We start from the raw sequence: 13725 nt of genomic DNA, 5'->3' as shown, positions 1-13725 counted from the left end.
CCTGCCTAGTTGCACCAGGAAGTGGGTTGGCAGGATGCCTGCGCCCCCTGCCCGACCAGCCTGCCTTCGGGCAGAGCCGGCACGGGACAGGGAAGTGGCTCAAGGGCCTGGAGGACACGTGAAAGCCTGGCCATCCCCCAACACCTACACATGTGAGGTACACGCCTCACAGGTATCCCACTCGAGCGTTTATTTTGGTGACAGCAGCAGGACTGCCCGGGGCAGGGGCAGGCAGGTGTGGAGCTGCCCGCAGGGGGAGCGGGTGTCAGACCAGGGGCCCCACACCCGCAGCCAAGGCTGGAGTCCAGGCAGCCTGCATCCCAGACAGCGCCCCTCGGGGGTGGAGCTGGCCTCTGGCCGCCCTTTCTCAACAGGGCTCTGCTGGGCAGGGATGTGCAGCCTCACACCCAGCCACGGCTGCAGACGCAGAGAGGCAGGGGCCAGTGGGTGGAGCTCCCCGTGGGCCCCCCCCGCTTCCCAAGGTGGCTTTACGAGGGACACTGAAGTTTCTTATGAAGCTGTGCGAGGGAAAGGGACGCAGACTGGAAATGTCACCCCAGGGCCAGATGGAGGCTGGCTGCTGCAGCCCAGGAGACGTGGCGCTCACTTCTGCAGCGGCTGCAGCTCAGGTGGCAGGTTGCACCCCGTGTAGACGCCGTTGGTGATGCTGTACTCTAGCAAAGCCCCAAAGCACGGGTCCTGCGGGCACATCATGGAGCGGGCTGGCTCTCACAGCCGTCCTGTGCCCCCAGCACCCGCCCCCCGAGCCCCCGGTCATGACACACTCTGACAAGGACGTGAGGGTTTCCCAGGACGATCAGCAAGGCTTTGGGTCTGGTGACTGCAACATTAAATCTTTTTGAGTTGGACAAGAATCCCAAAAAATATCTATCATCTTCAAATCTATCTTCATTTGACCGCACCTACAAAACAGAAATGAATAAAAACAGCATTTAAAAATTTTTGGCGTGCAAAGGAATTCGATATATAAAAACATTTAAAAATGTTACACGTCAGTGTGTCTTCATTTTGCAGTACGAGGGGGATAGGCCTCACTGCACTGTGTACTCCCCAGGGGCAACCTCACGTGTGGGTTTCAAGAAGCGCTGCTGCTTCTCCTGCCTGAACTCCCTAATCTGCCTGCAGTTAACAGTGGTGCACTGGTCACTGTGGGAATTTTTAGAAGAACAGCAGACTCCTCGGAGCCCAGCTGCCCTCTTTCTGATCCCGCCTCCCCCTCCTCTCCATCCCGGGCTCCCCTCTCCAAATTTAGGCACTTCTTCCTGGGATTCTGTACTTGTTTTGTTTTCTTAAAGAACGCCCTGCAGGTAAGTGCTCAAGGGGAGGGCCTGTGCAGGTCCGGGACAGGGCACCTACAGTGGAGATGATAATGACCAGGTATTCCTGCCCTTGAAACTCCTCCACCGATCCAACCTTTATATCCATCAGATCAACGTTTCGCAAAAGAATTTTGATTTTCTCTACCTTTGAAAGAGATAAGATCAAAGATAAAATTTCACAAATTTGACCATTTCTTTATATGTTAACAGGAAGAGCCAAATGGTAACCAGTGAGCATCAGGGCCTTTCAACTCCTAATCGCGTTTCATCACCTCTCAGTTGCTCACAGCACATGCCCTGATCTAAGATGGGGGTGCGCTGGTGGGTGCTGCCAGGAGTGGGGTTTCGTATCAGACACGAGGGCGCCTTGTGCTGCCAACAGCGGGGTGGCTCCAGGGCGCCTCCCAGGGTGGGCAGAGCGCCTCAGGGGACCCCATCCCCAGGGGCCTGAGGGCCACCACAGGGAAGCCAGGAAGAAGAGGGCGGGGCAGGACTGGGTGGGGGCCTGGGGCAGAGGGGTGGAGATCGCCAGGCGGCGCTGGACAGAAGCTAGGCTCTCTGTCAGGAGAGGAGGCTGGAGGGCAGGGACTAGGGGCCGCTCCCGCGCGCCCAGAGGACAGGCCTTCCCAAGGCGTGTGCCCACCGCGTCTGGGGCATAGGAGCAGCAGCTGTCCAGATAAGAGGCGGGAAGTGGCAGAGAGGGCGGGACCCCACGGACACGACTGCGCAGAGGACCTGGAGCAGCCCACACCTGCTTCCGGTAGGGCGTGATGACGCCAATGTCGCCAGCGGACACCTGGCTTGAGGCGCTCCTGGCCAGCAGGAAGCAGTAGCGCATGGCCTGCACGGCCTCGGCAGGGTTGAACCATGACGGGCTTCGTCCCTCTCGAGCTTCGTTGCCCTGAGTCACCAGAAGATAAGAGAATAGCTGGTTCATCAGAAAATGTCATTTTCTTGACAAGGGAAGTCCTAACGACCAGAAGCCTGTGCGCCACAAGCAGAGAGCAGCCTGCAGTCGCCGCAACTAGAAAAAAGCTCATTCAGAGCAACGAAGACCCAGCACAGCCTACATAAGAAAAGCTTAGCAAAAAAGAGTATTTATTAAAAAGTAACGTTACGTTCAGGCCTGTGCTTTGCACACCACAGAGCTCCACGTGCACATCTCCATGGCAGGGCACCTGGTGGGCTTTAGTTTCCGTTTCCTCCTACACAACCTTCTGCGTGTTGGCAAATTCCTTCCACACAGATTTTGTCATGAATAAGCTTATTGTGACCCTTGCTTCTTCCTTCAGGATGCCCCCCTCACTGGTTTTATTCCCCACTCACCAGGAGCGCTGCAGTCCATGGGGTCACAAAGAGTCAGACACAATTTAGTGACTGAACACCGCCGCCACCACCAGCAGCAGCAGGAGGGAGCCGGCCCACCACAGGCCCTCAGGAAACGCCTGGTAACAACTGGATTCAACAAGACCCACGCACAGACACGCGTACACCCTCCTGCTGAGCCGGCCCGAAGCTCACCCGCACTCCGTGGAAGATGAGGGGGAAGCCCTTCCTGGGCAGCTTCTCCCAGCCCAGCAGGGAGGTCACCACAGTGGGGTCCGCACACACCTCCAGCTCTCGGTGGTAGAACAGTCTGGACGGCAGGGCCAGCAGGGCCGAGTGCGACCTGTAGTTCTTCACGAGCTTCGTCACCTAGGGGGGAGGTGGGGCAGGGCCTGGGCCAGAGCCCGCAGGCGCCCTGCAGCTGCTGCCGGGGAGGAGGGCCCTGCACCCCCGCCCCCTGCACCTGCACCCACCGCCCTGTCAGCTCCTCCTGCCTCAGAGGCGCTCAGGACACCTCCACCAGGAGACAGGGCCCCTGTGGGCACTGCAGGCTGCCTCCAAGGTGCACCCTGATCCAGGCCACGGGAGCCTGCTCTCGGATCTGCTGCGGTGGGTGCTGGGTCTCTGAGGCCGGCCAGGACCTTGTTGAGAGCCACTGGGGATGGAGCACCAGGACATGAGGCAAGGACAACTGTGTTTCCTGCCTCAGCTGTCCAGGACGTTCACTCCAGCCTTTCCTTTTCCTGGGGTGGGAAGGCCAAAGGCCCAGGACTCTCCTGCTGACACACTTCTACTCAGTCATCCTGACGGGTCCAGCCTCTGAGACGCTTGTCAAAACCCCAAACCCGACTCAGCAGCACGACTTCCCCCTCAGCCAGGCTGGGCCCGCTGCACTGGCCTGGACCCCTGCCTGCCACCTTGGCCACCCTGGGCCCACCTGCCTGCCCTGCCCTCTGGCAGAAAGGGCCTGGAATGGGGAACAGAGCCCAGGCCTTGCCCTGACCATCGCCCATGATCCCTGCCCCTGGTTTTCTGTTCCAAGTCCAGAGGGGAACCTCCTCTTGCCTGTGCACGGGGGAGTCCGGGTGCTGAGGCTCCTGAAATGCAGATGCCAAGGTCTGTGCCTTGATGCTGAGTAGCCAAGAACCAGGAACCTGCACTCCACCTGGCACCTCAGGAGACCGCAGACACGCTGCCTGCTCCTCCAGGTAAACTTACAAAGCTCCTTCCCATATCCCATAGCGTCACGGTCTGCAGTGGTCCTACTGACGGGCTGGAGCTGCTGGGAAGGGCTGACCCCTCAGGAAGCCCCTCAAGGGGGCCAGGAAGCAGTTCCTGAGTTCCTAGGACAGTGGGTTTGAAGGCACCTCAGGGGCACCTAGGTGGTGGCCTCTGCCCCCAGCTGCGACTCAGGGACACAGAGAGGTGAACTCCCCGTCGGCCCCTCGGGTCCAGCCTGACTGAAGCGCATGTGGGTCTGAGCTCACCAACAATGGGTTGTAGGCGCCGCAGGCCCCGAAAGCATCCTCGTCACGCAGGTACGCTGGTCGGGACATTAGTCTCTCCAGCATGGAGACGTTCAGCCCATATGCCATGGCAAGTCTGGACTTGATGACTGGTCCCAGCTGCATGGGGTCTCCAGCCAGGACGATCTACAGCAGAAACGGGCAACTCTCAGCGCGCGCCTCACAGGTGAGGAAGGCAGACACAGCTGCCCGGGCCCCTGGTGTGTGGAGGGGCAGGGCCTGAGGCCTCACCTGGCCGCTGACGTCCGAGACCAGCCCCAGGGGGATGAGGCACTCGGGCTCGCTCGCCTGGCCCGCTTCATCCACAAACACGTGCGTGAAGTGTCCAACTCTGCAGCAGACGCGTCCCAGGGTCACTCCTGCTCGAGTGTCCTGCCCGCAAGGCCAGCCTCGCCTCGTGGCCTGGGAGCCTGGGCCCCTCCAACTCTCCCCCACACCGCACACCGCCCTGCCTCCGCCCAGGAAGCCCCCAGCCTTGAGCTCCCACCTCAAGCCTATCTGATAGAAAAGCCCCGCGCTGCTGCACGTGGTGATGACCACCCTGAAGCGAGAGGCCTTCCAGACGTCCTCCCCGTCTCTGCAGTATGGCCTGATGGCCTCTGCGATGGTCTGCGGGGGACAGGCCACCCTTAAGGTTACTGAGTGATTCTTTAAACTGGACGTAATCACAAAGCAGAACGGAATTCTCAACAATAAGCCTGTCCTGCTGCCCCTTTTTAGCTGGACTATGTAATGGTGTAGGATTGTTCTTTTAAATCAAAACATCTTACGTTTTCTTATCAACATAATCCACGTCTTACAGATGCCAGAACTGTGAGTGTAACAAGAGAATCCGCAGATCCTTCCCCAAAACATCTGCACGTGCTTTCTAATCTCTTTTGCTAACCAAACTGGAAACCTTTATAGCAAACCAGCAGAACAGAACCAAAAAGCAAGCACACATCTGGGGGAGGCAAGCAGGAATGTCGTTGCCTCAGAGAGCGGGGGCTGCCCGGCCGCCACGGGACACCAGCGCGGCAGCCGCCCTTCTGTGCCCTCTGGCGGGGCACCCGGAGCCAGGGAGGGTGCTCACCTCCTCGAGCCTGCAGGTGGCATTCACGCGGACCATGGTGCCCGGACGCAGCACTTGACTCTCATGCAGCCGCAAGCACACAAGGTCAGCCGCGCTGTTGGAGGGCGCGCACACCAGGACCCGGCTGTCCGGCAGAGCATGGAAGACCTTCCCCAGGACACATGGAAGGTAAAGGGGGAATGGTCAGCAGCCAGCACCAAGCCCCCCGACGAGAGCTCATAGGTCACCCCTCGTGGCCAGAGCCCGGCCCAGCCATCATGTCTCCCAGGCCCTGCACTGCCCGGGCGGGACCCTGGGAAACCTTGCACCAGCTCTGGGTGCCTGTGGGTCAAGCCGGGCCCCGGCGATACAGGACCCTGAGCACAGCCTCTCTTCCCACACTCGGTTTCAGTCTAGACGGAGGCACCGGAAACGCCTGCAGTTGACTGTTCTGAAATGAAGCCACTCCTTTCTGAACTGAGGACACCAGCTCTCAGAAGCCCTACAGCCACACAGCAAACTGCTACAGGTAAAGCAAATGAGATTTTCTAAGCCGTTTCCCATGCTCTGATCCCAAGGTCTGCACCAACACGTTCTGACACCAGGAGCACAAGGCTACATCTCCCACGACACTGCCTGGCCGTTACCTGCAGGATGGCCTCTATGATGGTCACCGTCTTCCCCGTCCCCGGAGGCCCGAAGAGCACGTAGGGGATCGGGCGGCAGTCTCCGCTCAGGATCCTCCTCACCGCCAGCTTCTGGTTCTCGTTGAGCATGGGGTTGAAAAACTCCTTTTCTCTCCCCTTTGGCAATCCGCTGACTGAGTCAGGGAGAGACAGTCAGTGGGTCACAGGCAGGGCCCTTCAAGACCCACTCAGCATCACTCACCAGGACAGCTGGCTGACTGCAAAAGCCCAGGCCACTCACCCCTCCCCACTTCACTTGGACAGTGTCACCAAGGTGTCAGATGTTGTGGTTAACAGGTGGAAAAGAACAGCCACCATCAAGGCCAGAGCGTGTGTCCCCCGGCAGCCCCAGACGTCTCCCCTCCAGGCCTGCAGGAGCCAGCTTGGTCCCAGACTCACCCAGCTTGCTGATCTCTGTGGTGAAGGCCCGCGGCGCTGGTGTGTCCTGGACACCTGCCTGGTGCTCTTCTGGGGCATGCTTAGTTTGGTCCTTCACAGCTTTTCCATTCTAGAAAAAAATCACACCAAAAAAATTGCTTAAAAAGAAAGCTTTGTGTTCACGCAGGCTTAAAGTGTGAATGTAAACCATCATCAAATGCTTGTTTTATTGACTTAACAGCTCTCTGCATAGGTCACAGGTCATCCCTTTCAGATGTAATGAGAATGCAGAATATCTAATAAAAACTGCTAAAAGGACTATATTCTCCTTGAGTCCAGGATGTACACTCTCCTTGTACAGCCTGCTCATCTGCGAGAACCCGCAAGGGCTGACCGCAGGCATGGCCCTTGCTCCCCGGGACCCCAGGTCCTCTGTGTGTGTGAAGAGGCCCTGTGAGCTCGGCAAGGACTTGGCCCCAGGCAGACCCTCACCTGCCCCTTGGGTACGAGGCGGCCCTGGGGCTGCTCCCTCGTTTACTGGGTCAGGATCGTGCTGAGGAACTGGTTTTGCACATAAACTGGTTTTTAAACATAAACTGAATCTGACCTGGACCAACGGAACTATTTTTCAAATTTCTCATTATAATCAACGTGGTAATAAACAGCTCTGCACGTATATGATTGTGCAATCACCTGACTACTTTCACAGTGTAAATTCCCAAAGTAAAATTTCTATACAGGTTTTCACACTGAAAAGTTTTTATCTTTTACCAAATTTTAGTCCAAGAGATCACAGCAATCCACCCTGCCAACATCATCTCAGTTTTACAGAAAACTAACACACAGTAAGGAGTGGGCCTCCAAAGCATGTAGCTGGACAGGTCTGGACACACACACACCCGTGAACCCATCACCACAAAAAAGCAAGTCTGCCTCTCAGTCCCCAAGCACCCCCATACACCCTCCTGCTGTTGCAGACTGACGCGCACATTCCAGAATGTTCTATTCATAGAAGCGCACAGACGCAGGCTCTCTGACATCACCACGTGGTGCAACAGGAGGTCTAGAGACCCCTCTGGGCTGTGTGTACGCAGACGTTACCCTCTTTCTTGCTGAGAAGACACTCATGGTGAGAACAAACTGAGTGCTGGCCTGCCGTCCGCGGATGGACAGGGACTGTTTCTGGGTCTGGGCCACTGTCAGGGAGGCTGCTGCGCACGCGCTCCCACTGCCCCCGGGGAGACGCCTGCACGCGCGCTGCGGGCCATCTCCTGCTCAGGCACTCATGCCCTGTGTCCAGGCCGGTCTGTGTTCCGACCGGCGAGTGCAGTGAGGCTCCCTTGTGCCAGAGTGTAGCCACGTTAACAGGCGTGTGGTGGGGTCTCACTGTGGCTGTGTGTTTCCCTAACAACTAACACTGAGCATCTTCTCACGGTCTTGTCACCTGTACATGGTTCATCTGTACACCGTCTGCTCAGGTATTGGCTCATTAAAACTTTTTCACTATTGAATTTGGAAACTCTTCAACATGCAGTCTCGACATAACTGCTGTACCAGACGCCGTGACTCGCAGCCCGCCGCTCGCCTTCTCACTGCATGTCTCCTTGGTTTACTTGCGCGGCTGCGCTGGGCCCTGGTCGTGGCGTGGCCCGCAGCCCGCCGCTCGCCTTCTCACTGCGTGTCTTTTCTTTAGTTTACTCGTCCGGCTGCGCTGGGCCCTGGTCGTGGCGTGGCCCGCAGCCCGCCGCTCGCCTTCTCACTGCGTGTCTTTTCTTTAGTTTACTCGTCCGGCTGCGCTGGGCCCCGGTCGTGGCGTGACTGGCAGTCCGCGCTCACCTTCTCACTGCGTGTCTTTTCTTTAGTTTACTCGTCCGGCTGCGCTGGGCCCTGGTCGTGGCGTGGAGCTCCTAGCTGCAGCACGCGGAGTCTTCGTCCCTGACTAGGGGTCGAGCCCAGGCCCCCTTCATTGGGAGCGTAGAGTCTTAACCACTGGACCACCAGGAAAGTCCTGTGCAAGGCTTTTTGTGTTCTTTTTTTTGTTTAACAGTGAGAACAAAATAACTTACTGGAATATGAAGATCAGAGCTGAATGAGTGTACCACTAATGGCGAAAAGGGGGTATTTTCACAGAAGCAGTATCTTTCCCAATCCCATCTCCATTTGAAGTCGATCAAAACACACCACTGGCCATTTAGTGAAAGCACTGCCTTCTCCATGAGGCAGATACGGGCTCTGGCTCTGGGCTCCCTGGCCTGGGGCTCTGAAGGCTGGTGGCGGGGGCTGGGGTGACCGCAGTGGCTGCTTCTCGTTTCTCCTCTCAGGAATCACTGCTCAAGGTCTGAACCTGCTGCTTCACACATTCTGTCTGATTTTCAGTCGTTTAGCCGGGAAGGTGAATCCACTCCTTGCAATTCTACCTTGGCTGGGTGCTTTGTCCGCAAGCTGGCTAATCTGTAACAGGACAATGCTCTGTATTTAAAGTGCTAAGATTCAGCTCATCAGGACTGTGATCCACCACAACAGCAATACTTCCTGAGAATCGGGCAGTGGGATGGGCCAGGAAATGAGGTGAAAACACAGTTTTGCAGATGACATTGCACCTTTGTTCAGTGAAGACCTCTTTCTATTTTTCGGAGCAAAACTGAGTTCAACTACCAGTTACATAGCAGATGATTTTAATGGAAACCTTTAGAGAATTTTCTGTGGTTGTGTAGGCATTCTACAGCTATAAGTTCTCCATTTTTGGAGAGGGGCTACAAGGTAGTAAAAAGGTTTATATATGTCAGATATAACTTAAAAATTTGCATTTACTATCAAGTCAAAGCATGCTCAAAAAAGCAAATTCCAACAGCACAGAATTATAAGTTACAAGCTGTAACCTGTGGCATGAAGGGTTTTTCTTATTAATGGAAATACAATGATAAATAAAACCACTTCTATTTTAGTCTTAAAAATAAAATGTAGAGCCTAGAACAATACCTGGCACATAATACCAGGTATTTATGGACCTACTGATTGTACATTAAAAGATACCCTTGTAACTTGCACAAAGATCACAAAAGAATGATGTTCCTGGTGTGCAGTGCTTTCGGAAGTCTTCTATGCATGTGTAACGATAAAAACGTGCCTGAGTGTACACAAAAACCATGTAACTTAAAAATAAAACTACAGAGCAAGGATTAATAAAACTAAAAACTGGTTCTTTGAGAAGATAAACAAAACTGACAAACCACTAGCCAGACTCATCAAGAAAAAAAGGGAGAAAAATGAAATCAACAAAATTAGAAATGAAAAAGAAGAGGTCATAACAGACAACAGAAATACAAAGGATCATAAGAGATTATGAGCAACTATATGCTAGTAAAATGGACAACCTAGAGGAAATAGACAGGTACTGAGAGAAGATTGACCTCCCAAGACTGAACCAGGAAGAAACAGAAATCATGAGCAACCCAATTACAAACACTGAAATCGAAACAGTGATCAAAAATCTCCCAAAAAACAAAACCCCAGGGCCAATGGCTTCACAGGGCAATTCTATCAAACATTTAGAGAAGAGGTAATGCCTATTTTTCTGAAATTCTTCGAAAAAATTGCAGAGGAAGGAATACTTCCAAACTCATTCTATGAGGCCACAATTACCCTGATACTAAAACCAGGTAAAGACAAGACAAAAAAAGAGAATTACAGGCCAGTATCATTGATGAACATAGATGCAAAAATTCTCAACAAATTCTAGCAAACAGAATTTTTAAACAGAACACATTAAAAAGCTCATATCCCATGATCAAGTTGGGTTTATTCCAGGGATGCAAGGATTCTTCAATATATGCACACCAATCAATGTGATATACCATATCAACAAATTGAAAGATAAAAACCATATGATCATCTCAACAGATACAGAAAAAGCCTTTGACAAAGTTCAGCATCCATTTATGATAAAAATGCTCCAAAAAGTGGGCACAGAAGGAGCCTACTTCAACATGGTAAAGGCCATATGTGAAAAGCCCACAGCGAGCGTTATTCGCTATGGTGAGAAACTAGAAGCACCCCTGTAAGATCAGGGACCAGACAAGGGTGTCCTCTCACCACACTTGCTCAGAACAGTCCTGGAAGTCCTACCCAAGACAAGTGGAGAAGAAGAAGTGAAAGGACCCAGATGGGAGAAGCAGCCAAAGTTTCTGCTTCTCTGTCACACATGGACGAGAATCAGCCAGAGGCACCGCCCTGTCCCCTCCTCCCGTCTGCCGCCCCGCCCCGCCCTCCCGCCCGCGGCAGAGCCCCTGACTCAGTCGCCTGAGTCACGCAGCGAATTCCCATTGCCTGTCTATCTCACTGTGGTATTGTGGATTTCCACGCTAGTCTCTCCTCACATCTCCCCTTCTCCCTCCTCCCCTCCCACCGTGTCCGTAGGTCTGTTCTCTGTTTCTCCACTGCTGCCCAGAAAATAAATTCATCAGTGTCATCTCTTCAGATCCCATATATACGTGTCAGTATATGATATTTATTTCTCTGACTTACTACTTCACTCTGTATAATAGGCCCTAGTTTCATCCACCTCGTCAGAGCAGATTCAAATGCGTTCCTCTTAACGGCTGAGTAGTATTCCATGTATATATGTACCACAGCTTCTTTATCCATTCATCTGTCAACAGACATCTAAGTTGCTTCCATGTTGCAGCTATCGTAGATAGTGCTGGAATGAACATTGGGATTCATGTGTCTTTTTCAGTTTTTATTTCCTCAGGATATGTACCTAGGAGTGGGATTGCTGGGTCATATGGTGGCTCAGAGGTTAAAGCGTCTGTCTACAGTGCGGGAGATGTGGGTTCGATCCCTGGGTCGGGAAGATCCCCTGGAGACGGAAATGGCAACCCACTCCAGTATTCTTGCCTGGAGACTCCCAGGGAGGAGCCTGGTGGGCTACAGTCCACGGGGTCGCAAAGAGTTGGACACGACTGAGCGACTTAACTTTCACTTCCATAGTGGTTTTATAAGGAGTTTTTTAAGAAGTCTGCATACCATCTTTCATCATTTTACATTCCCATCAGCAATGCAAGATTGTTCCCTTTTCTCCACACCCTCTCCAGCATTAATTGTTTGTAAACCTTCTGATGATGCCTATTCTGACTGGTGTGAGGTGCTACCTCATCGTGGTTTTGATTTGCATTTCTCTAATAATGACTGATGTTGAGCATCTTTTCATGTGCTTGTTAGCCATCTGTATATCTTCTTTGGAGAAATGTCTCTTCGAATCCCTTTCCCACCTTTTGATTCGGTTGTTTGCTTTTCTGGTATTGAGTTGTATGAGCTGCTTGTGTATTTTGGAAATTTATTATTTATCACTTGTTTCCTTTGCTATTATTTTCTCTGATTCTGAGGGTTGTCTTTTCACCTTGTTTGTGGTTTCCTTTGCTGTGCAAAAGCTTTTAAGTTTAATTAGGTCCCACTTGTTTACTTTTGTTTATATTTCCATTACTCTAGGAGGTGGGTCATAGAAGATCTTGCTTTGATTTATGTCATCAGATGTTCTGCCTATGTTCTCCACGAAGAATTTAATAGTTTCTGGTCTTATGTTTAGGTCTTTAATCCATTTTGAGTTTATCTTTATGTATGGTGTTAGGTTATAGCTCTACATAGTCAGCATAAATAAGACCAGGAGTTGACTGTGGCTCAGATCACAAACTCCTTATTGCCAAATTCAAACTTAAATTGAAGAAAGTAGGGAAAACCACTAGGACATTCAGGTCTGACCTAAATCAAATCCCTTACAATTATACACTGGAAGTGACAAATAGATTCAAGGGATTAGAGCTGACACACAGAGTGCCTGAAGAACGACAGAGAGGTTCATGACGTTGTACAGGAGGCAGGGATCAAGACCATCCCCAAGAAAAAGAAATGCAGAAAGGCAAAGTGGTTGTCTGAGGAGGTCTTACAAATAGCTGTGAAAAGAAGAGAAGCTATTGGCAAAGGAGAAAAGGAAAGATATACCCATTTGAATGCAGAGTTCCAAAGAATAGCAAGGAGAGATAAGAAAGCCTTCCTCAGTGATCACTGCACAGAAATAGAGGAAAACAATAGAATGGGAAAGACTAGAGATCTCTTCAAGAAAATTAGAGATACCAAGGGAATATTTCATGCAAAGATGGGCTCAATAAAGGACAGAAATGGTAGGGACCTAACAGAAGCAGAAGATATTAAGAAGAGGTAGCAAGAATACACAGAACTGTACAAAAAAAAGATCTTCACGACCCAGATAATCACAATGCTGTGATCACTCATCTAGAGCCAGACATCTTGGAATGTCATGTCAATGGGCCTTAGAAAGCATCACTACGAACAAAGCTAGTGGAGGTGATGGAATTCCAGTTGAGCTGTTTCCAATCCTAAAAGATGATGCTGCAAAAGTGCTGCACTCAATATGCAAGCAAATTTGGAAAACCCAGCAGTGGCCACAGGACTGGAAAAGGTCAATTATCATTCCAATTCCAAAGAAAGGCAATGCCAAAGAATGCTCAAACTACCACACAACTGCACTCATCTTACACGCTAGTAAAGTAATGCTCAAAATTCTCCAATCTGGGCTTCAACAGTACATGAACCATGAACTTTCAGATGCTCAAGCTGGATTTAGAAAAGGCAGAGGAACCAGAGATCAAATTGCCAACATTCACTGGATCATGGAAAAACCAAGAAAGTTCCAGAAAAACATCTATTTCTGCTTTACTGACTATGCCAAAGCCTTTGACTGTTCAGATCACAACAAACTGTGGAAAATTCTTAAAGAGGTGGGAATACAGACCACCTGACCTACTTCCTGAGAAATCTGTATGCAGGTCAGGAAGCAACAGTTAGAACTGGACATGGAACAACAGACTGGTTCCAAATAGGAAAAGGAGTACGCCAAGGCTTTATATTGTTACCCTGCTTGTTTAACTTCTATGCAGAGTACATCATGAGAAACGCTGGGCTGAAGGAAGCACAAGCTGGAATCAAGATTACCGGGAGAAATATCCGTAGCCTCAGATGTGCAGATGACACCACCCTTATGGCAGAAAGTGAAGAAGAACTAAAGGGCCTCTTGATGAAAGTGAAAGAGAAGAGTGAAAAAGTTGGGTTTAAGCTCAGCATTCAGAAAACTAAGATCATGGCATCTGGTCCCATCACTTCATGGCAAATAGATGGGGAAACAGTGGAAACAGTGACAGATTTTTTTTTTCTGGGCTCCAAAATCACCGCAGATGGTAATTGCAGCCAAGAAATTAAAAGACACTTACTCCTTGGAAGGAAAGTTATGACCATCCTAGACAGCATATTAAAAAGCAGAGACATTACTTTGCCAACAAAGGTCCATCTAGTAAAAGTGATGGTTTTTCCAGTGGCCATGTATGGCTGTGAGAGTTGGACTGTAA

At 51.5% G+C, this 13725-nt stretch overlaps 1 protein-coding gene across 1 annotated transcript in view; it reads right to left on the bottom strand.

Annotated features, from left to right (window-relative positions):
• Positions 1-603: 603 nt before the first annotated feature.
• Positions 604-13725, bottom strand: part of MOV10L1 (Mov10 like RISC complex RNA helicase 1) — a 61314-nt gene continuing 48192 nt past the window's right edge. The window contains exons 16-26 of the mRNA XM_052640709.1: positions 6329-6437; positions 5891-6063; positions 5265-5411; positions 4680-4801; positions 4424-4523; positions 4154-4318; positions 2862-3035; positions 2092-2241; positions 1378-1485; positions 786-923; positions 604-699 (exon numbers count right to left, since the gene is read on the bottom strand). Coding sequence (XP_052496669.1) covers positions 604-699; positions 786-923; positions 1378-1485; positions 2092-2241; positions 2862-3035; positions 4154-4318; positions 4424-4523; positions 4680-4801; positions 5265-5411; positions 5891-6063; positions 6329-6437 — 1482 coding nt within the window. The remainder of the gene's footprint in view (positions 700-785; positions 924-1377; positions 1486-2091; positions 2242-2861; positions 3036-4153; positions 4319-4423; positions 4524-4679; positions 4802-5264; positions 5412-5890; positions 6064-6328; positions 6438-13725) is intronic.

Source organism: Budorcas taxicolor, chromosome 5 (genome assembly GCF_023091745.1).
Source record: "Budorcas taxicolor isolate Tak-1 chromosome 5, Takin1.1, whole genome shotgun sequence".
Classification (NCBI taxonomy): Eukaryota; Metazoa; Chordata; class Mammalia; order Artiodactyla; family Bovidae; genus Budorcas; species Budorcas taxicolor.
The sequence above is the reverse complement of the archived record's forward strand: the minus strand, read 5'-3'. Positions and strand labels throughout refer to the sequence as shown.